Genomic DNA, 23,029 nt, shown 5'->3' with positions numbered 1-23,029 from the left:
CCTTTGTAACAAAGGAAAGAGAATTCTAGATTGTGTGACCTTTGTAACAAAGGAAAGAAAATTCTAGATTGCCTGACTTTTGTAACAAAGGAAAAAGAATTTCTAGATTGTGTTACTTTTGTAACAAAGGAAAGAAAATTCTAGATTGTGTGACCTTTGTAACAAAGGAAAGAGAATTCTAGATTGTGCGACCTTTGTAACAAAGGAAAGAAAATTCTAGCACTCTAATAAGATTGCGAAAACTAAGGAAAGAGTTCCCATGATAACAGAAATCTTGTGTGGTCTTGTAACAAAAGACAGAGAATTCTTAACAACTTTAGTACTCTTATGAGATAGAAAAAACTAAGGAAGGAGTATCCTTAATAACAGCAATCCTGTGTGACCTTTGTAACAAAGAACAGAGAATTCTAGCAAGGCAACCTTAGCACTCTAATAAGATTGAGAAAACGAAGGAAGGGGTATCCTTGACAACAGCTATCCTGTGTGATCTTTGTAACAAATGACAGACCATTCTAGACAGCATCAGCAGTCTAATAAGGTCGGAAAACTAAGGAAGGAGCATCCTTATAACAGCAATCTTGTGTGACCTCTGTTACATAGGACAGCGAATGCTAAACAACCTTGGCAGTACTCTAATAAGAATGAGAAAAGGAAGGAACGAGTACCTCACAACAGTAATCTTGTGTGACCTTTGTAAGAAAAGACAGATAATTCTAAACAACCTTCGCAGTCTAAAGAGATTGATAAAACTAAGGAAGGGGTATCCTTAAAAACAGCAATCTTGTGTTACCTCTGTAACAAAAAAACGGGAATTCTAGATTGTATGTCTTTTGAAACAAAGCAAAGAGAATTCTAGATTGCATGACTTTTGTAACAAAGGAAAAAGAATTCTAGATTGTTTGACTTTTGTAACAAAGGAAAGAAAATTCCTGATTGTGTGACCTTTGTAACAAAGGAAAGAGAATTCTAGACAACCTTAGCACTCTTATAAGATTGAGAAAACTAAGGAAAGAGTTCCCATGATAACAGCAATCTTGTGTGATCTTTGTAACAAAAGACAGATAATTCTTAACAACCTTAGCCCTCTAAAAAGATTGAGAAAACTAAGGAAGGAGTATCCTAAAAAAACGGCAATCTTGTGTTACCTCTGTAACAAAGTAACAGGAATTCTAGATTGTGACTTTAGTAACAAAGGAAAGAGAATTCTAGATTGTGTGACTTTTGTAAGAAAGGAAATAAAATTCTAGATTGTGTGACTTTTGTAAGAAAGGAAAGAGCATTCTAGACAATCTTACTAAAAATAGCACTCTAATTAGATTGAGAAAACTAAGGAAAGAGTAGTCTTGATAACAGAAACCTTGCGTGACTTTTTTTAAGAATTCTATATTGTGTGACGTTTGTTAGAAAGGAAAGAGAATTCTAGTTTGTGTGACTTTTGTAACAAAAAATTTTAGAGAACATTAGTAGTTTAATAACCGCCACCAACGTCTCGAAAACTAAGGAAGGCGTGTCCTTTTTCATTTGTTACATTTGTTTGGATATTGCAATACTGTGGTTACTAATAAAAGAGCATGCCTAGTAACGAGCCATTTAAATTAAGTAACAATACTTCTGGTAACAAACGTGTTTTCAAAAACGAGCCTCATGTAAATTGAAGTGATTTTCTCAGTCGAAATGCTTGCAGCCTGGTTCCAAGGAAAACGCTGCGCTTTCTATTTGCCTTAAACCAAGCACTATTTAAAACTTAATTATTCAAAAGACGTCCTTGTTTTATTGGACTCCCACTTGGTCACGTTTAACAACTGGAATATATGTTGGTGTGGTACGTACTCATCTAAATAGTGTTCAATCCTACCTTTCTTAAAGCCAGCTATTTGCGGGGATTCGGTAGCCTTGGGGAACAGCACTTCTACCACAGTTCCGTGGTCTTTCTGTCGAAAGTAGAACGGCCCTGACAGCTGCTCTTCAAACTCTTCATTAACAGGATAGTTGGAATGAACACGTCCATATAGCGCACGCCTCAATCTGGGTTCCCGGAGGTCTAACTTGTAAAGATGCAAGGGAGATCTGCCATCGTGCTCGCGTGATACAGACGTTACATCAACCTGGAAAAAATTGAAACCGCATTATTCCAAAGAATAATTCGTGCTTAGAGAAGATATGTAGCACATACTTGAAAAAACTTTAGAGTCGCCACAGAACACGAAATCAACAGGTCGAGTTTGAACAGAGCAGTCTACGAAAACGAACGCTAAAAATTGTTCCTTGCGTACGCCACCCCCAGATATAGTTCGAATAATTATTTTATGTTGTGTGATTATGAATTTCTTTAGCCTGTTGCTGATTAATTTGAAAAGAAAGCGATCAAATATTGGGAAGGGAAATGTTCCTTTTGACAAATTCCAGTTTTGACTGAAACTAGTGTAATATAATATATTGCCAGTTTTGAAATTTAGTGTATATAAGCACTGCTTAAACGTGACATGAGCCATAGTTAAACCTCCTGTAAATTAACGTGGTTGTCGCCTTTAAATCATTCCATGTAAGCTATATCAGTGAACGAATTAGAAGATCTACATCAGACATTTTTGAAGCCATTTATTAAACTTGCAATTCGTGCTTTATCGAGATTAAAGCACTCCTGCTCGTTTATTAAGCATTACATAATTTTATGTGGATTAAGTACACAGCTGTTTTAAGTTTTAACTCTTGAATGAGATCGTAAAGCGTAACCATTCAAGTAAAAGCCATTCAGGGCCGCCCATGCATTATCACTCGGAAATGAGGCACCATCAGTGTGCTCTTAAACCAAACAGGTCAAAAACAAGCACAATGCCTTTACCCCCAAAAATGGCTACGTAGAGTTTCAAATATTATAGAAAGGCTAGCTATTGCTTTCATATATATTTTTTTCATAATTATATCATTTTGGGTTTTATGTATTGGGGTACTCTTGTGGAGTGGGAATATCAATAATATTTTTTGTTGTATTCGCAACCCGGCTAAGGTGAATAATGATGTAACAACGCTTACAACAGCGAGGTTAACGAAACACACACTTTGTTCGACTTGGTTATATCTACGGCATATTTCGATCAATCAATACTTACAAGAGCGTGAACTTGAAAGCCGTTACTTTCTGTAGACTTGGAGCCTCGTGCAGTATGAACTGCTACCTCGTAAGAATAAGTACATTTGGAGTGTTGGACAAATGAAAGTCGTTTTTCCTTTAGCTCTCTAAATGCTGCTGCATTTTTGCCAACGGCTAAAGCTGAAACTTGCAAGAACAGTAAAATCCAGCAGTGCCAATCCATGGTCACTGCTTCCTTGCAAACCCTTATCAAGCCTCAGCGTGTTCGTTCTGGTTTGCTTGCATTCCAGCGATAAACAAAACTGATACCAAGATAACTGAGGAGTTAATTAAAGCTGACAGGGTATTGTTCTTATTAATAGATAAGCAATAGGATTGAATTAAGAAGCATTGTCATTTGCTGTTATGATGACATGGGGTCACTGGCACATCTTTTCTACACTTGTGCAGCCGATACTGCAAACCTCGCATGAAGGACCATGATCATCACACAAAAAACCCGTTGCCTTTCCTACATAAAAGGAGCCTCCATAGGGAGGGTAGTAATTTTGTTTTTCTTATGAAATACAGGTTTTTGTACCAAATGAAAAAGAAAACAGTAAGTTCCAATTAATTCACCTGCTCTTTTTTATGAGTTATTTCGTGCACTCGGCTGAATTCCTACGGCTACAGGGTCAGGCTTTTATTTTGCCATTGTTTGTTAGTGCCTGGCGCTGGATGGTGCAATACGCCCGTGATTTTAAATAGAAGGGGAAAACATGGCATTCGGGGAAACAAAAAAGACAAAGACAATAACAATGCTTATTTGGACATTGGTGCTTCCTTGATACCTTACGTTTAGTTCTCATTCAAATATCTAGCGTGATTCCAAACAAGAAGAAGAACGGCCGTGTATGTACATAAGACAATAGATAGAGATAAGCTTTGGATTGCACACCATTATTATCCTGACTATCAAATGAATGACTCGTAATATTATTCCAATGTCTGCAAATGTCGTGGGGTCAAGCCTTGTCGGCATTTAATTGCGTAACGTTATCTTTTGAGGGACCTGAAACGAGACGGAAACGCGCTCCATTTAGCATTTGCGTTGATTGTGTTTTGTTCTGAATTGGGCACTTAAGATTTTGCTTGGTTACCCCTTCATGTTTGAGGTTCTTTAAAACGTGGTAAATTATTGCAGCGCACAAACCAAGTAATGCAATGATTTTTACAGCCAGCTTTTAATCTTGGCAACGTTTTTTTCTTATGTCGTAGGGTCAATCTATTCTATCGTTTTTTTTTTCAGTGCCCGGTACTAGATGGTGCAACATAGTTACTCCTGAAAAAATAACGTGAACCTGGACCAGAAAATTCATGCGCATAATTAAATAAAAAGTGAATTTCCAATGAATAAAAAATAGATTTCTTTTGAGTTTACTAAAAACTTTGTTTTGAATTCCATCGAAATATGCTTGGGCATGACCGTAATAACTCATAACAGAGGCGGACCTTTTTATTTACTTTTATATTTTGTTTCATCTTCCGATTGTACAACATGTTTTTAGAAGGACTATGCAATTCAGTGGCTTCAAGTAAACGTTTTAACAGAAAACAAAGACAACGACAAATAGGTAAAAGAAATGAGAGTTGTTTTTACTGTTGCATAAACTCTTTGTATCTAACCTACTTATGGATGACAGCATTAGTGAAGCCGTTATATACGTGCCCTTCATCTCTTAATCTGATAATCATTCTTCGATTTTTCTATTCTGGGGAGTTTTTTTTACCATGAGCTGCTTTTATTTAATGCAAGTGTCACCTTAACAAGCACAAAGAATAAACCATGGAGATAAGAAGTGGTAGTGTTTTTTTAAGCAAAAGTGAAAAAAGAAAACGGAATTTCGTCTTTTTTTTTTTTTGGTGTTAATTTTGCAGTGCTTCTCAATTCACTCAGTCGAAATTTTCACGTTTCATTGCAGTGCCACAAACAGCATATCCATTGAATTGGTATTACATGTAATTCTCGTGAGATATAACATGTTTTGGCTTGAATAGAAATCGAATACTGCAGTTCTAGGATAAATTTAGATGCTGGTTTAGTATTGTTTGAATAACTCGCTGATGCCAAAAGGTTAACCGTTAATCTTCGCTTAGAATGTTTGTTGATACAAAGCATGCCTTTCCTAATTGACCGAAGACTCGCTGACAGATAAACGATCAGTTGCAAGCGCTTGCACTCCTTGATAGTCCTGACAAGCCGTCTTTTTTGCTTGAAGACAAAGATACAACAGTGCACTAACATGACTAAAGTTAAAACTTTTCTTTTCGCTTTATGTATCGTCATGCTATTTTCCGAAACGAGTTCCTGGCGTCGAAGGCGACGACGGCGGGCTCCTCCTCCTTGCAGACCCCGTGATTGCACCGTCATTGTTTGGAAAATCGGTCCGTGTTCTCATCCTTGCGGTACAAGTGGTATAAAATGGATAACGCGAAAAGTTGATAAACCAGCAAGTTGTGGAGGACGTTGCCCCTATCGGTTAAGCGAACCAATACCGTGTAATAGAGGTCATTGCGCAAATTATGGCACGCCACACAGTTCAGGTTGCCGTTGTAGACCGGGATATACTGGAACTTGCTGCCAATATGGTGAGTCCGTTTGACGGCTTTTGCAGATTGCAGATTAACGCTACACTAACAGTTAGCTAGCTAGTTTAATTCTTAATTGAACTATTGCAGGCCTGATTCCTCATAAAATTATGTGATAGCTTTGTAAAATACTGTTTATAGCTAATTTTAAAACTATTTTATGTCCTAAAAATAGCGCATTGGTGACCATTGGCGGACGTCCAAACAAGGAAATAAAGAAATGACTTAAATATAAAAAAGTAAAAACCATTTATTTTAAGAAGCTGTTAGTCATTGAAGTGCTCGCACTTATTACTTAGTAAACAAGCAATTAAAACTAACAGGAACACTGTCCCTTTCTTACGTGTTTTCAAATTTGCTTTCAAGCGAAGTACAAAGTTTCCTAACTGTTGAAGAGTTTGTGAGTATAATTATTTTACCGGCTTTGATGCTAAAAAGTGTTTTCGTATCTGCTTATTCGAAATAAGAACTACATGTCTAGGAATCCGTTGTCCTCATATCCGAGTCCTACCAGTTTGTCTTTCCTAAAAGTAGGCTTGGTTACCTAGCACCCGCTCTCGCTCGCACGCGAGAAGAAAGAAGAAGGAAGAGGTTTCGCTTACGTAAATTTTAACAAAATATCCGTCATGGTGAGGTCTAACTAAAGTATTTAATCCGAGATATAGCTTAGAACACTCTTTTAACGTTACATGTATGCCGTAAGCTTTGTTCTGTATGTTGTATATGCATCCAGCTCGACTCATGGTCATTACGTTTTAGGCACGTTTCTGCATGATTTGTTCGACAAACTGGTCATTTGACAATCATGAATGCCAGAATTACAAACGCTTCTATTTCCTTTTTTTTTAGTTCCAACTAACAGCAAGAGAAGGTTTTAAGGACGTTTATGATTGTTATTTCAGTGACATTTCTGAAAATTAGCCAAAAAGTTCAGGTGTTACCACAGGCAGACCACACTCAAGACAGTGGTAATTCATCGAAAGTCCAACACCTCAAATTTCGTCAGAAATACTCCACTACGCGTTGTATTTTCAACTTTCTTCTCGGTGTTCGGATGTCCTCGTACATATAAAGCCAACGGTCGAAAGCGAATCAGTGAAATAACACTTTAAACAGTGCAGAAAGGCAGATTTATAAAACGCCACACACAAAATAGTGGACTTACACGTTTCACTTTACTTAACTGAGATATTCAGATCAAGATGAGCCTAAATATGCATTGTTCAGTGCTTTATTGATGTTTATTCAAAACGTCATAGTTTCCTTTAAATTTCTATCAATCGAAACAAAAAGTTGGAGGTAAACAGAGAAATAAAATAGTAAAAATCCATGCTACCGGTAATTAAGATCGAGTATCCAAACCTCCTTTGCAGTTATGATTTTCTTTGTTTTGACGTGATGAATTAATTATTGATGTGTTTGAGAAGGATGAAGCTTTATATCGGTACAGGCATGAAGAAATATCTAGTTGATCGGATGCTGGTGTTTTTGAGGTGATCATTTTGATGGTTTGGCATCATCTGAGCATGCGGATAAGTTTTTTTGTCAGTATAAAAAATTATTCTATGTGTTCTGCTGACTATTTCCGGTTTCTGGGCATTTTGAAAACTGAGACAGTGCCATTCTGTCACAAGGCAAGTTAATATTTAAAGGAGAAGTTCACTCTAGAATGGCCATTTATTTTCTTTACGCCAATAAAAAGTTTATACAAAGATATGTTATTCACCAAAATTTTAGCCCCCAACGTGCGCTATAACCCTACGAAATCTTATCCAAAACTCGACAACTGGACGCCGCCATCTTGGAGCTGTTAATGTGTGCGTGATCTTTTATTACACTGTAAGCAACCAGTTAATATTGAAGTCACATCATTGTTTTATAGCTCTTTTTTGCAACAAAATTCAGCAACAAAACTCAGCTAGCTATGCAGGCTTAGAGTTAAAATATGACAACACTATTATTTTAACTTGTTACGGTTTTTGCTGGTTGTTGTTTATTGTGATGTTCAGAGCCAGCAGTGCCCCCCCCCCCCCCCCCACTCTTACCTGTGTCGATTGAGGAAACTGGTCAACAGGGTACTGTAATTGCACTTTTACTTACATCATGGGAATATTTTTTTCTGAACATGTAGATGTGAATGAGTGCAACTCAAGACCATGTCAACACACCTGCCACAATACATATGGAAGTTATACCTGCAGCTGTTACTCGTGCTACACTAAACTTGGGACAAGATGTGATCTGAGGCAATGCCGAATAAATGGTCGCTGTTATTCATATAATACAGTCAATCCATCAAATCCTTGTCAGGTATGCAGTTGATAGAGTCATCTAAAACATTATTGTCCATGTATGTAAAAAATGTTTGCATGCACACACAGACAGACCAGCTAATTTAAGGGGGCCCTTTTTAACTACAGGCACAGAGCAGTTGTGTAACACAGTATTTTGTGGCAATTAGGGATTTTTGTGGGTTTTGTCATGCTCAAAGGTAAATTTTACTTTGGAGAATACATGACTTAATAAACATTGCACAAACCCAAAACTACATTTTGTATAGTGCCAGTCCCAAACCATTTACACTGGAATTTAAATTCTTTTAAAAATTCAGAGGAAACTGAGAGGGTAGAGTTCTGACCTTTTTTTTCGAAAATGGGAAATACCTGACTTAATAAACATTGCACACACTCAAAACTATAGATCTAGTCCCTAACCATTTACACTGGAATTTAAATTCTTTAAAAAATTCAGAGGAAACTGAGAGGGTAGAGTTCTGACAAATTTTTCAATTCAGAGACAACAATTTGCTTTTTGTTTAATGTAGGCAAATACCGTTTGCCAAATAAAGGAAATGGCCAATTTTTGAACTTCGGTAATTTTTTGACATTCTCTGTCTTTGTTATTCTTTAAACGCGCGATTTTGGTTTTAAAATATTAAAAAGAAAAAATATATATATTTGTATATCTTTGTATCACTGCTATAAACTTCGCTGAAATCTCAGCCTCGTCAGGCATGTTCCACCATCTTACATGTAATTCTTTTATAGCTTCGACGAAAGAACTTTCTGAAGCAGGCCAATTTTTGCTTAAATTATAAAGTTACTACAGCTTATTAAGATGAGATGAAAAGAAATTTTTTAATGATTTTTGTGATACTCTTTAAAATAGGCAAACATAGTGAATTTTCTTTCAAATAGTTTGTCTCTGGCAAGATTCTACAGCTGTTACAAAACGGATAAAAATTTAAAGAGTTCATATGGTTTTAGGGGATGCTGGCTCACATTTAGAGATAATTGTATGGATTTTGATCCATGTTCCAAGGCCCGTCTCTCTTCATCCTAGAGGCATCAACCTTGGTCAAATGAACAATCTAACCGAGAACTTTCATATGGTGGTGTCAGATTATCGATTACTTAAAACTTGAAACTCGCCCCAGTTCCCTGCACAACTTCAGAACGGCCAATATGAGCTCATATACCATTTACCACAATTTTTGTCAGCGAGATTACAGCTGGGGAGCTCAAATATTTCAATTCTTTGGGCGTTTTTAATAAAACAATTATTCCACTTTTTGGATATGAGAAATGTTATAGCCAACTTGGGGCTTCGCACCTTGTTGGCTATCGACCATCTCATATCCAATGCTCCCGTGGAATAATTGTTAAAAAAGATAATTTAATTTATTTAGAACAAAGCAAAAACAGATTAAAAAAATGGATTTGTTAATTTTTTTCTCTCAATTAGAAATGCAACATTAACAGAAAGACAACGTGGACCAATGACAATGCTTTGTCCTGCAATGATGGTAATGCCTGCACCAGAAATGACCGCTGCTTCAATGGAAGATGCATCGGTACAGTATTCTTGACCTGCTTGTCATGTGAAGAGTGTTACAAGGAGACATGTCGTGTCAAACCAGGGTACTGTTCAATCATGGTGGGAGGTGTGAGAACATGCTTTAATCATGGAGACCTGAGGCCAGGATATGAATGTCAGGTGATCTTGACTATACAAATATTTGTTATATATATATACCATCGAATTATTTTTTCAGCGAAACACTCGGCTACAGTATAAGCCGAACCCCCAATTTTGTTGAGTTTTGACCAGTTTTCAGTAAAATTTGGTGAAAAAATCGCTCGGCTTATAGCCGAATAAATACGGTAGTTATTTATAAGTAAAAAATAAGCTTTATGCATGTAAAACAAAATTTCAAACTTCATTGTGACCACGGCCACCTTCTTCAGGAATTACCAACTGGTCTTTTCCTTTATTTTCAGGCTCTTGTAAGTGACCAGGCGAAGATTTGTGTTAGTTTTTACTGAAATTTTGCACAACTTGATCACATTTTACACTGTACTTAGTACAGTTGTAATATAATGCAACATTGCTTTATGATGTTGGTTTATAAACATCTTTAAAATGAAAGTTCAATTTGATTTACAGCTGCAGAAAAAGTGTCACGGTATTCTTATGTGCTGTGGTATATAGAAGCTCCGTTAATCATCCAGTCTCTACTCTATAAGTGTGCGGTTGCTTAAGGGAGCCCATTCCTAGCCTGTAAATGAGCAGCTCTAGTTACATGTACATTATCTCTGACTCACAATACAATACATATCTCAATACAAGCACCATAATACGATAGACATTGCAAGGAATTGTTTACACAATTTATATTAAACCAGAGCTGTCATTTCTTTCAGCAATGTGACAGCAACAACCAACATCAGTGGACAAGCAACAATTATCTTCAATGTAGTGACAACAACATAAAGACGAAAGATCGTTGTGTGAATGGAGCATGTGTGGGAACACTTTATGACTGCCTTTCATGTGAAAGGCATGATGGCAAAGGTTGTCCAGTGCAACCTGGATATTGCACCATACACTATAATGGTCAAAGGACCTGCTTTGCTAAGAGTCAGTATAAACCTGGAAATCCATGCCAGGTAATCATAGATTAAAGTTATACACAGTGTGTGATTACATGTAATTAATTCTTGTCATATTACAGTGGTAGAGATGTTGTGGTTTAATTTTATCTTTGGTTTAAAATTTTGCAAACCATAATTGAATGAATGGTCAAACATGCTTTTTTGTAATAATAAGGCATATTTAACATTTAGCTATAGTTTGCACAATCACTTAGTGACATTATGTGGTTCCAGAAAAATTAATGTCCACATCCACCACATGGAAAGTCAGTGTAAAATCCAAAGGTGGTGTGGGAAGGGGGGGGGGGGATGGGCTCAAAAACTAAAATCGTTTAAGGGGTGGGGTAAGGTGTTTTTCTTCAACATTCGTTGGAAGGTATAAAAATTCGGATCAATTCAAACAATAAATTATTTGAACTTTGTTTGGTGTTTGAGGAAATTTTGTTTTGTTTAAATTTTTCGTTTTTTAGGGGGCAAAATTTGTTGAATGACAATAGGTATATGACTTTTTGTGTATTTGTATGTTCTTCTTTCTATCGCAAATTAGAAAATCATTAAATCTCGTTGGAACTATTTTGTTTGCATTACTTTTGCAGTACTGTTTAAATATATCTGATAATGGGAAACATTTATACATCTACCATAATGACAAGTGTTTTAGTTACCAGAATGTTTTTTTTTTTTTGCACTAGTGGTGTGATCCAGGAAGCAGCACCAGCACATGGTCAAATCGTGAGGGTGTGGCATGTGATGATGGTAACAAATGCACAGGTGGAGACACCTGCCGCAGTGGACAGTGCACAGCCACGCCTTTCACTTGTAACTCGCATTGTCAGTACTGTAATGGCACCAGCTGCAGCCTTAAAACAGGATTTGGATTCGCGAACAACAAGTGCACATGTAAAATAGCAGGTAGCTGAAGTGTCACTATAACCTATTCCCATTCAGATCTTACCAGTTTATGTATCTTTTTTACTTCTCCAATTTTGCACGATTTTGAATACTTGATTTTTGTAGACCTTACATGGCATTGACTTACAAAAGGAATTTATTTTGTCAATATTGTTTTTTATAGGGCAGGACTACAGTCATCAGATGTTAAACCCATCAAACCAGTGTCAGTGGTGTGACTTGTATGATGCAATAGCTCGTGCTAATAGTGATTGGTCTAATCGTCCCACAGTTCCATGTGATGATGGAAACAAATGTACAAAGCAGGACACGTGCAAAGCTGGGAGGTATAAACCATCTCTTATTCTATATAGTAGTTTGCCTAGGGTAGTGGTGGCAAGTCGTAACACCTTTGTTAAAAGTAAATTTACAGTACTGTACAACTATGTACATGTAGATACATGTTTACTACTATGAACAAGTAAATCGTATCCTGTAAGTTCAATTTCCAAATTATTTTTTCTTTCTTTCTTTTTATTTTTTAAATGTTGCTTTAGTATGGAAATGAGCCACAGCTATTTGCAGTCTGTACATTGCATGTAGGCTTACAAGTGAGTTCTCTGTACACGTGTCCTATCTGTTTCAGGTGTTCAGGGCTGGGCTACTCTTGTCAATCATCTTATCCTCCGTCACGTTGTATCAAGACATCTGAGTGTGTTGGAGATGGAACTTGTAGGTCTATAATCAGGACAAATGGAACTTTATGTCGACCTGCTGTTGATTTATGTGACCAGCCAGAGAGGTAAAAGTTATAAAAAAATTATTATTATCAAGCTTCTTTTAGAGTTAACAAACACATACAGTATGTATTTTTAGTTAACAACAACTCAGAGGATAAAGGACTGAAAGTTAAACCATACTGTGAGGGATAGTTCAGAATTGTCGTTAGAAATGTCATTCCGGTAATTAAACCTTTTCATCAGTCGCGACTGATGAATGGGGTTATTCCCGAAACTCCTGCAAAAACGAGGTAAGAACTAAGCACTTTTCGTGATACCACATTTTTATGATATTAATTTTATGTTTATTTAGATTGTGTCATATGTTTGTTGGTCAGGTGTGATGGTGTCCTTGGAACATGTCCTGGACAGGTCACAGATGAAATCGTCTTGAAAACTGGCATCCTGCAAATGATGGACTCCAAGTTCCAGTCAGTTAGCACCTATCAGTACATCACAGACAGATTATTTTTGAACATATCTGGATTTTCAGTGTCGTGTGGACAGCTTAACCTCAGATGGTTTGTTCTATTAGGAAGTTCGCCTTGTTCCTTTAATTCGTCTGCAACTGGTACTCTTCCAGACACCAATGTATACCAGACTATCACTGGGTTAACGCTTCAAGATAATACCACCTACAAAGTCTCCGTGAAAGCATCTGACGAAAGAGGCAAAACATATCAGCTTGTCTGCAGCAGTGAAGTAGTCGTCGATACATCAAAACCACAAGGTGGATGGATACGTGATGGGCCTGGAGCTGACCTGAGTTACCAAGCCTCCACATTGTTGCAGGCAAATTGGGGAGGAGTGCAAACAAGACATGGTGTTGGCAAGTATGAGTGGAAAGTGCTTCTCACTTCATTTAACACCAACCAAACCAGCGAATTAATGCCTTTTACCAGCACAAATCTAAACACCAATACTAATACAGGGAAAACCTTCAAAAACATAGCAGATGGTTCAAAAGCAAGGTTCGTTATTCGGGCCTACACTAAAGCAGGCCTGTATTCCGACTTCACAAGTGATGGAGTTGTCATTGATACCTCACCACCAGTAGCTGGCAAGATATATGATGGCAGTCAACTTGGCGTAGATGTGAAATATGCCAAATGGACAAGCACGTTCACTGCAAACTGGGACCGTTTTACTGATCCACATTCTCCCATTTCACGATACACTTGGGCTGTACAGCGGATTGGCGCTGGATTGATTACTTCGTTTAAGACCACAGCACTAAATCGCTCTCCGACAGCAACCAACCTGAATCTAGTTTCTAAAGAACGCTACTGTGCAGTCGTCAGAGGCTACAACGAGGCTGGTCTGTACACTCAAGTAAAGTCAGACAGTGTGCTAATAGACCATGATGCTCCCCAAGCTGGCATTGTTAATGATGGACACTTCAGTGATGTAGACTACCAATCAGAGGACACTATGATAGCAGCGAACTGGAATGGTTTCACAGATGGAAGCAAGGGAAGTGGAATTGCTGAATACAGATACAAGATAGCAGACAGCAATGGAAACATAATTGTGCCTTGGACCTCTGCAGGAAATGCAACGAATATCACACATGATGGGTTGACTTTGAAGAATAACACAAAGTATTTTGTGACTGTAAAAGCGGTTGATACTGTGGATCTAAGCACTGACGTCACTTCTGATGGTATTACCGTGGATGCCACTCATCCAGTGTTCACTGGTAAGGTTCTAGTAACAGGTGAAGATGACTTCATAAATGGAACCCCATGTGTCTACATACCAAGTGTATCATCCGTATCAGTGCAGTGGGTCAGTTTCTCTGATGCACACAGTGGACTTCTTCGATATGACTGGGCTATTATCTCTTCAGACATGTCACCATCGAGCTCTAATTTCACTACTGTGCCAGGATCTAACCTGCCAACATCTGCAACATTTACTGGCTTAGCATTATCTCAGGGTAGACGTTATTACACCATCATAAGAGCCTACAATCGAGCCAAAATGTTTAAAGACGCGTATTCAGTACTTGTCATACCTGATGCTACACCTCCAGCCCCTAGAGATGTGTCCGATGGACCAACTCCTCAAGTAGACATCGAGTATCAGGCTGACTTGAAATATGTTTCCGGTTCATGGACAAAGTTCTCAGAGCCACACACTGCTGTCAAGCAGTACTACTACGCTGTTGGTAGCTGTATAACAGGAAATTATCATGTAACAGGAAATGGATTTATTCGACTTGATCCTCCAAAGTCAACTTCGTTTATGCTAACAAACATTGTACTGAATAATGGCCAAAAGTATTGCATTAAAATCAAGGCTGAAAACAAAGCTGGACTAATCAGTTTAGAAGTGTCTTCGAATGGCTTCATCGCTGACGTGACAGCTCCAAATGTATATAGAGCTCAAGTGCGTGATGGCAATACCGGTTTGGATATCGATTATCAAGCCAATACCACAGGATTGTCAGCAGAATGGGATGGTTTTGTTGACTCCGAGTCTGGGATTCACTATTATGAGTATGGAGTGAGCCGAAGTCGTGGTGGTACACCCGATGTCTTTCCATTTGAAAGTGCTTTTCTGAACACTTCGGCTACTGTCACTGGCCTATCACTGGCTGATGGTGTCTATTACTTTATAGCTCTGTGCTGTGAACAATGCTGGACTTCGCAAATGCATCAGCTCTGATGGTGTACTCATCGACATGTCCCTTCCAAGCCATGGTGTGGTGCATGATGGGGTTATCGAACCAGATCTAAAATACCAGTCTTCCCTGTCAAGCATGGCTGCAAACTGGGAAGGTATCTGGGACTTAGATAGTGGCGTTGAGAAATTTGAATGGAGTATTGGAACGAGTAAGCATGACAAAACTAGTATAAAGAACTACACAGACGTTGGTCTTTCAACGCATGTGAGAAGTCAAACAGCTCTTAATTTAGTAAGTGGAACAAAATACCATGTGCACTTAAAAGTGACAAACCAAGCAGGGGCAATCAAGGAACTTGTCTCAGATGGTGTCATAGTAGATGGAACTCCGCCAGTGCCAAGCAAAGTCTATCCAGGTCTTGGGTCTCGAGGTGAATGGAAATACAACGACCAAGAGAGTACTTTCTACTCTGCTTCGGCACTAAGCATTGCAGCCTATTGGAACCGATTCTCTGAGCCTGAAAGTGAAGTTTGGTACTACAAGTGGGCCATAGGTACAAACAAATGTGGTACTCAAGTTCAGCCATTTATAAACATCGGTCGAGCAAACTTCGCCAACCATACAATGACTGATTTAGTCTTCAGACCGGGGGTGAAGTATTACGTTACTGTTATGTCTAGAAATAGAGCTGGTCTTGTGTCACAATCATGCTCTGATGCACTTATCTTTGACAGAACTCCGCCACTTCTGGGAAAAATACACTTTGGACTAAAATCTAGCAGAAATGGGGAAGAAAACATTTATCGGTAACAAAAGAGCCACAGTCTTCTGGGAAAAATTTGCAGATCCGGAAAGTGGAATAAGAAGGTGCAACATTACAGTTCTCAACGAAGCTGAAAATGCTGTTTTCTTTGCAATAAGAAATACTTCTGCAGGCAATGCCACACTCCCTGGCGGCATAACCCTTCCGCAAGGCAAATACAATGCCAGCGTAGAATGTATAAACAATGCAGATCTTGCATCTTCGTCATCTTCAGTATTCGTCATCGATACAACACCTCCCATTGAGACTGGACCTATTATAGCAGGTGTATCTCGTGATCACTTTTTCCAGTATCAGTCAGACACAGGTTCAATTACAGCATCATGGCCTTCATTTAAAGACCTTGAAAGTGGTATAGAGAACTACTATTTTGCCATTGGCACTCAACCTTACCAAGACGATGTTGTAAGGTTTGAAAACGTACACTTAGCCACTCGGGTAACCAAGAAAGACCTCGGTCTTTTGCATGGCGCAACATACTTCATCACAGTCGTAGCAACAAACCAAGCTGGATTAACCTCCAATATTTCGTCAACTGGTCTCACAATAGATACATCTTCACCGCTTGCTAAGAACGAAAACGTCCAAGATGGTTTTGGTGGAAAGATGTTGACTACTTCTCCCCCAGTGTGGTATTATCAGCGCATTGGGAAAACATCACAGATCCCGAGAGTGGTATCATGCAGAACGAGTATTGCTTGGGCACCAAACCTCTAGGCTGTCAGATAAAACCCATGACCAGCACTGGGACCAACAAGTCATTTACTTGCCCAGAATGTAGCATACACGAGGGAGATAAAGTGTTTGTGACAGTCCGCGTAACAAATGGTGCAGGTCTGTCTGAGACAGTTACCTCTGATGGAATGCTTTTGGATGTCAGTCCTCCAGTAATGGGAGATGTTGTTGATGGAAGCCACGTGACTGGATTTGACTACAATGTTGTACTCGAAGATTGGAATATTTCTATGACTTGGTTTGGTGTAGAGGATGCTGAAAGTGGTGTACGATCATGTAGGTGGACCATTGAAAATACTGATGGAGTCATTTTGTTTGAAAGGAAAATCACCAACAACTCCAGGTATGAAGAAAGGAATATTTTCTCAGACAACCAGCCATACAAAAATCTTCAGTTTATTAGAGACATCACTTACTATAATGTGTTGACTTGCTTGAATAAAGCAGCTTTGCGAAGCACTGTGCACGTCCGATGGCTTCAGGGTAGAACCTATTTGGCCTATTCCAGCTCCTGTTCGAGATGGCTCAATACCAGGGACAGACCAAGTTTATCTTACCAATACAAAAAGAGTTGGTGCCCACTGGGACCCATTTCCTGCGGACAACCGAGATCCTGTCGTCGGCTATGAGATGGCTATCGGGACGGCTGTAGGCAAAGAAGATATTCTTCACTTCACAAGTGTTGGCCTACGGAAGAGTATTGAAAAGGACTTGGCCCCAAACATTCCAGATCTCGATATTTTAGAAGCTGGTAAAATATATTATGTAACCATAAAAGCCACGACCTTAAGTGGTCTTAGCTCGATAGAACATTCGGATGGATTCACTGTAGACCCTAGCCCACCACTTAAGACAGAAGTTTCAGTGTCACACAAAGTCGTTGATCAGGAAATGCGAACTGTTGAAATAAGTGTTTCGTGGAATGATGTTAAAGACGACGAAAGTGGCATAAGTAGCAGTGGATACTGCCTTAAAACAACTCCTGGCACTTGTGGAAGTGGTCTTGTTCCAGCAGGTTCTTCAACGTTTGGAACTATTGGTCCATTTAGACCTGAGCCATGGGTTGAATATTTCGTCACGGTTGTTGTTGTAAATGGGGCTGGTCTAAAAACAGTTATGTCATCAAAGAAGCTTGTTTTTGATACTTCACCTCCATCTGTGGGCAGTGTGATTGATGGCATTGGCCAGGACATTGATTTCATGAATTCTACGAATTTCTTGTCAGCTCAGTGGGAAGGTATTGAAGATGAAGAGTCTGGCGTTGCCAGTTGTTCATGGGCACTGATCGAACAGTCGGCTTCACAGGACCGATCCGTATTTGGAAATGATACTGTTATGTTAACAAAAGCTGTGGAAAGCAAAGGAAACCTCACTCAAGCAAATCTTGATCTTGTCCCAGGCGCTCGTTACATCAGTCAAGTCACGTGCACCAATGCTGATGGCTTCAGTAGCACTTCATCCTCTGATGGTGTCATTGTAGATATTACGTCACCAAATCCTGGTAAAGTTCATGGATTATCTCAACTGACAGATATTCAATTTCAGTCATCGGCAACTTTGGTAGAAGCAGTATGGAATCCCTTTAAAGACCAAGAAAGTGGAATCGTGGAATACCGCTGGGGCCTGGGGACCACTCCTGATGAGGCGGACGCCGTGAATTTTACCGCCGTCGGAAGATTGACATCAGGGAAGGCAGACAATGTATTACTAACTCATAGTGTCAAGTATTACGTCATAGTGGAGGCTGTAAACGGCGCGGGAATGACGTCACGTGGTTGGTCACGGGTTTTTGTTGTCGACATCACTCCTCCTGAAATTACCGAGGTAACTTATAAGCTGTTTTCGTAAATTGCAATAACCACAAAAATTAAAAGGCTTGCGATTCTTTCGAAGAAAAGGTCCGTTTAAGCAATTTAATTGAGCGACTTGGGCAAGCGGTCGAAATCTTGCTCAAAACTTGCAAGGGATGCTTTTTATTATTTAAAGAATTACCTTCATTATTTTGCGGTCCTTCTCTGCTGAGGCAACCCTATAGAAGGAATACCTTAAGCTTTCTAACTTTCTAGCAAAATCAAGTAAGTAAAGGTGGTCTGATAAAAATGCTTTATTGACTGACTAAGGCTGGGATGTGTAGGAAAGCATTTGAGTTAGATCATTTTGCTTAAACCTTACAACAGGTGCATGCCATGACAAACCTTGCGCCAAATATTTTTCCCTCTGGCCCTCTGACTTAGTCAATAAGTTCTTAGAATTTTTGAGCCAGAAACACCTTCATAACTTAATTCATGTGGTTAATCGAATCAATTTATACATTTGCAAAGCTAAGAGGAAATGTGGTCCTTTTAGGATATAATGCCCAATATAGGTTAACACCGAAATAAAAGTCAAAGTTAAGTAAGGCAACATTTATTTAAATGTCTATGAAATTCTCCAAATGTCGGAAAGGAAAAATGTCTCGGCAATTCGTAATTTTTTTTCTCGGGGGGGGGGGATTCTTGTTTACCAGTTACGTAATGTAGCTGTTAAGTCATTAAACTCAGCTATACGCATTCTTGTCCTGTCAGGTCACTTCTGGTTCAAAACTTTGGATTGGTCCTACAGACGATCTGCGCGCCTCCTGGAAGTCACATGACCTTGAGAGCGGTATAGAGAAAACGGAATTTTGCGTTGGAACATTGCCCGTTGGATGCCAGATCAAATCCATGACCGAAATACCCCCAAACGCAACAGACGTGACATGCAGCGACTGCCGCTTGAGCCATTATGGGACTTATTACCTTAGCATAAGAGTAACAAATGGTGCTGGTCTTTTTACTGTGATTGCAACAAACGAAACAAGGGTTGATCTGACGGCTCCTTTCCTCGGAGATATCATCCCGCAGTTCTCCGTGACATCGTGCGTTACAAAGTGTACCCTGGTTTCAAATATCACTGGTGTCCAGGATGATGAAAGTGGTGTCAGACTGTGTAGCTATGCTATAAGAAAGAGCACCAACTTTGTGACTGACTTTATTGATAATGGTTTGAGTACGACTGTGCAGGCCACAGGTCTTCAGTTGCAGCCTGGACAAAGCTATTACACTGTTGTGAAATGTGAAAACAATGTTGGAATTGCCACAGAGATGGTGTCTTCTCCGGTAATTGTTGACAATACACCACCTTCAAAGGTACGATCAAGTCCTCCTCCCCAGTACATTAATTCATTAAGGCAGTGATTGAACGCTTTAATTTCTTGACTTGGGGAAGCTAGGAACTTTCTCTAAACTTTTCTTTAAAATAATGTCACCCCTAGGAACGTGTTATTCTTCCTTTTTTTCATTTATTGAACGCTTTTTTTTAATGGAATGAGTTATTTGAATTAAAAAAAGAGAGAGAGGGCGAGTAGATTCAACTGAATTTTCCTGTTTATTCAGTGTCCTTTAGGAACATGCTTTTTTAGTCCTCAATAGCTTTTCTGATTGTCGGTATTTTTTCTTAAACATTGTAAAGCGCCATGAGAAACTAGTTGAACATGTCCCTTCATGTATACAACATATAATCATTGTTGTTGTAACTTATTATTATTAAAAATATATTTTTATTATTATCATTCTTTTCGCGCGCGCTTTGTTATTGGGTGATGATTTTTTCACCTCCAGAAGAAAAAAAAAAACGCGCGCCTTGTTACCAAAGGATTTTAGTCCGCAGTTATTCAACTTGTGTGGTATATACTAAAACAATTATTCACCTCCACTTCGTTAATAATGATAATTATTGTCCCACTGTCGTCTCTCCACGATCTATATGGACAAATGTTATATTTGGTAGTAATTGTTCTATTTTGATTACAAAAAATTGCTTGCTAGAAAAGAGTTGGTGCAGTACAATGAACAGTACTCTTTCTTCTTTTCCCAGGGCTCGGTTATTGTGAGTGAAGACCGCACGCATGACGTTTTTGGGATACATTCCAGTTGCCATCTGTTCAACAAAACACTGCGGGCCCACTGGTACGGTTTTAACGACAAAGAATCTGAAATAAGCGGTTTCCGTGTAGCAGTTGGCAAACAGGCAAACGCAACCGACGTCTTGCAGTTCCAGGATGTTGGCTTAGTGACAAACGTTACTCTGCCTTTGGCCAACATCAGCACGTTGTTTGATGGTGACATCGTTTACGTGACAGTTGAGTCACGCAACGGCGCAGGCTTGGCTACTCAAAGTTCGTCACCTCCTACAAGGTTGATTGCAGCTGACAGTGAGCAGTACTTGAGAGAAGGAGATTTTTACTGTCTGAACGTTTAAGAAAAGAGACTGATAATAGCGACAAACTGTTGCATGAGTGATTTGTGTTTAATTCACTGCTCGACAAAGTGATTTGAAAATCTAAAATTGTCTTCAGATGTTTCCTTAAGGGACACGTGATTTTTCTTAGATCACATATTATATCAAGAAGTAGTAATTGTTGAGAGTTTTTTTTTTTTTTTTGATTATTATTAATGTGATTTTTTTACTTCGGTCCCCTTTGTTTTTAAACATATAATTGATGAAATGATTCATGACTGGCTTTTAAAAGAAAACAGAGCCGATATCAAACTGCCTAGATTCATGAGCAGGTCCTTGTTAAAGCTGATTTCCAGTCCGTACTGCGCAATCTCTGGCTTTATATCCATGTTTGTTTTGAATTCGTTTATTGATACATTACTCCTCGGTAATAGCGTACATAAACTTTTTTAGTCTGCCATAAACGGGTCGTTTCGTTCAGGTCTGCTCGATGAGCTGAAGCGTCGAGTTGGAATAACGACGGCGTTCTTCTGCTGATTATTATTGTTTTCCAAGGATAGCTGGCGGAATTTTTAATTTTGGCTAGTAAACATTCCTTAGTGTAAGGCTCACGTAAACATTGCAGGCGGAGATTGCGTAGTGCGGACTTAATAACCTCTAAAGAATCAGATTTATTACTCACCGCGTGAGCTTGACCTTGTTTGAAGAAGTAGGTTTTTTGATAAACGTCTTGGGCTTTGATTGCAGTTAATAACATAATTGTCGTGTTTTGTTCAAAGAATGTACTGATTGGTATCGCTACGGCTTCTCTGACGTCACAACTTTTTAAGAGTTCCTCTTTTTTACCCCCGTGGCCTTTACTTAGTGTTTTCCCCAAAGTGTCGGTTTTGTCATCTTGTATAAGCTGTGTGAGTTTACTAAAACCCGGAACACCGTAACTGACCCCTTTAAACAAGGTTAGTTTATACGGTTAGAAGTTAGCGATTGGTGGTTGGTTAGCAATTAGTGTTTTTGGTTGTTTGGGCGGGCTCTTGGAAGGGTGTTCCGGGCTATTCCGGTGTTCCAGGTTTACAGGGGCTATGTCACGCAATTTTAGGCAATTTCGGCACTGACCAACTGTTTATAGAACTGACTCAAAAGAAACACAGTAAGGCCAAAAAGCGGCATGGATGGGCAAAATTCCAGAAGATTAAAACCGATTTCGTTGGGGTAAACTTGAAAAACTCTCATTTTGTGTAAAAGTGTCATTTACAAAACTGGAAAATCACCCTTGTTTGTTATGTGGCCGTGATTTTGCCAATAAAAGACTTTTGCTCTGCCAAATTAAAGATTAGAGCTCTCAATTGACAAAAATAAATAGAATTACTTAAAACACGGTGACGTAGTCCCTTTAAGTATATGCCGAGATAACGTGCTTTTTGTTTATATAGCTGTACTCTCGAGTCATAGGGGGTGATCGTGTGCACGTGCGTGCATAAACAGTTTACAAAAGAAGTGACCCTGTTTTTTTACGGCATGTCTCAGACCACTCTTGTAAGTTAAAAAATTCGTGAGGTGTATTCTTTGGATAGGTCTAAATGATAGCATGATGTTATAATGTGGCTTCTCAGTTTAATTTATATATTTGTTTGTGGGAAAGCAAAAACAGTGTAATGTAGCACAGATGAATTAAATTACAGTTGGTATCCTGAAGAGAAGTTTTTAATGGACTTAACGGTATAAAGAACAGATAGGCTGTTCCCATCGGTGGCATTAAACATCGACATCAGGGGATTTTTTTCCTTTGCGTAACCTTGTGTTTTCTGCTCGGGAGCTGCTATGTCGCTAGTGTGAATTAGGCCTTACACGCCGTTTTGCATGTGTGGGTAAGATGTGGCTAATTTTAGAAAGGGGTCTTGAACCAAATTAATACCTTGTGTAATCTTGAATCGGGCCAATATCGCCAATGCAAGAGAACAAATAGTACAGTTGTACAACTCAACAGGAGATAATAGAGAGATTAAGCATGACGTTATACGGCAAACGCGAGCTTACCTTTCACTTTTTTACCTTTTTATGGAATTCTAAAATTAATCCCTCAAAAACAGGGGAAAAATCCCACATTCACGACAAATATAAAACTACTTATTTCCGCGTACGAACGGCAAACGGCAGAAGTTGAATTTTTGCCGTTTGCGGGAAAAATAAACGTCATGCTTAACCTCTCTAATACCTAAATCTTCCTTCTTTAAGCTACCGCTCCAGATGGCATGGGGATTCCCC

General features: G+C 38.9%; 2 protein-coding genes across 2 annotated transcripts in view; one reads left to right on the top strand and one right to left on the bottom strand.

Annotated features, from left to right (window-relative positions):
* Positions 1–3,324, bottom strand: part of LOC144661314 (uncharacterized) — a 37,795-nt gene extending 34,471 nt beyond the window's left edge. Inside the window, 2 exon segments of the mRNA XM_078522038.1 lie at positions 1,856–2,105; positions 3,111–3,324. Coding sequence (XP_078378164.1) covers positions 1,856–2,105; positions 3,111–3,314 — 454 coding nt within the window. The 5' untranslated portion in view covers positions 3,315–3,324.
* A 1,310-nt stretch (positions 3,325–4,634) lies between these two features.
* LOC144661322 (uncharacterized) lies at positions 4,635–22,445 on the top strand. Its single transcript, XM_078522051.1, is given in 14 exon segments — positions 4,635–5,719; positions 7,851–8,029; positions 9,464–9,715; positions 10,423–10,668; positions 11,346–11,565; positions 11,729–11,891; positions 12,191–12,346; positions 12,662–14,945; positions 14,947–15,738; positions 15,740–16,376; positions 16,379–16,977; positions 16,979–18,334; positions 19,075–19,677; positions 20,405–22,445. Coding segments are annotated over 14 exon segments (8,217 nt in total). The 5' UTR covers positions 4,635–5,373; the 3' UTR covers positions 20,789–22,445.
* The last annotated feature ends 584 nt before the right edge of the window (positions 22,446–23,029 follow it).

The sequence above is a fragment of the Oculina patagonica genome, chromosome 1 (assembly GCF_052425735.1).
Source record: "Oculina patagonica isolate OP01 chromosome 1, crgOcupat, whole genome shotgun sequence".
Taxonomy (NCBI): domain Eukaryota; kingdom Metazoa; phylum Cnidaria; class Anthozoa; order Scleractinia; family Oculinidae; genus Oculina; species Oculina patagonica.
This window is presented reverse-complemented; position numbering and strand designations above follow the sequence as displayed.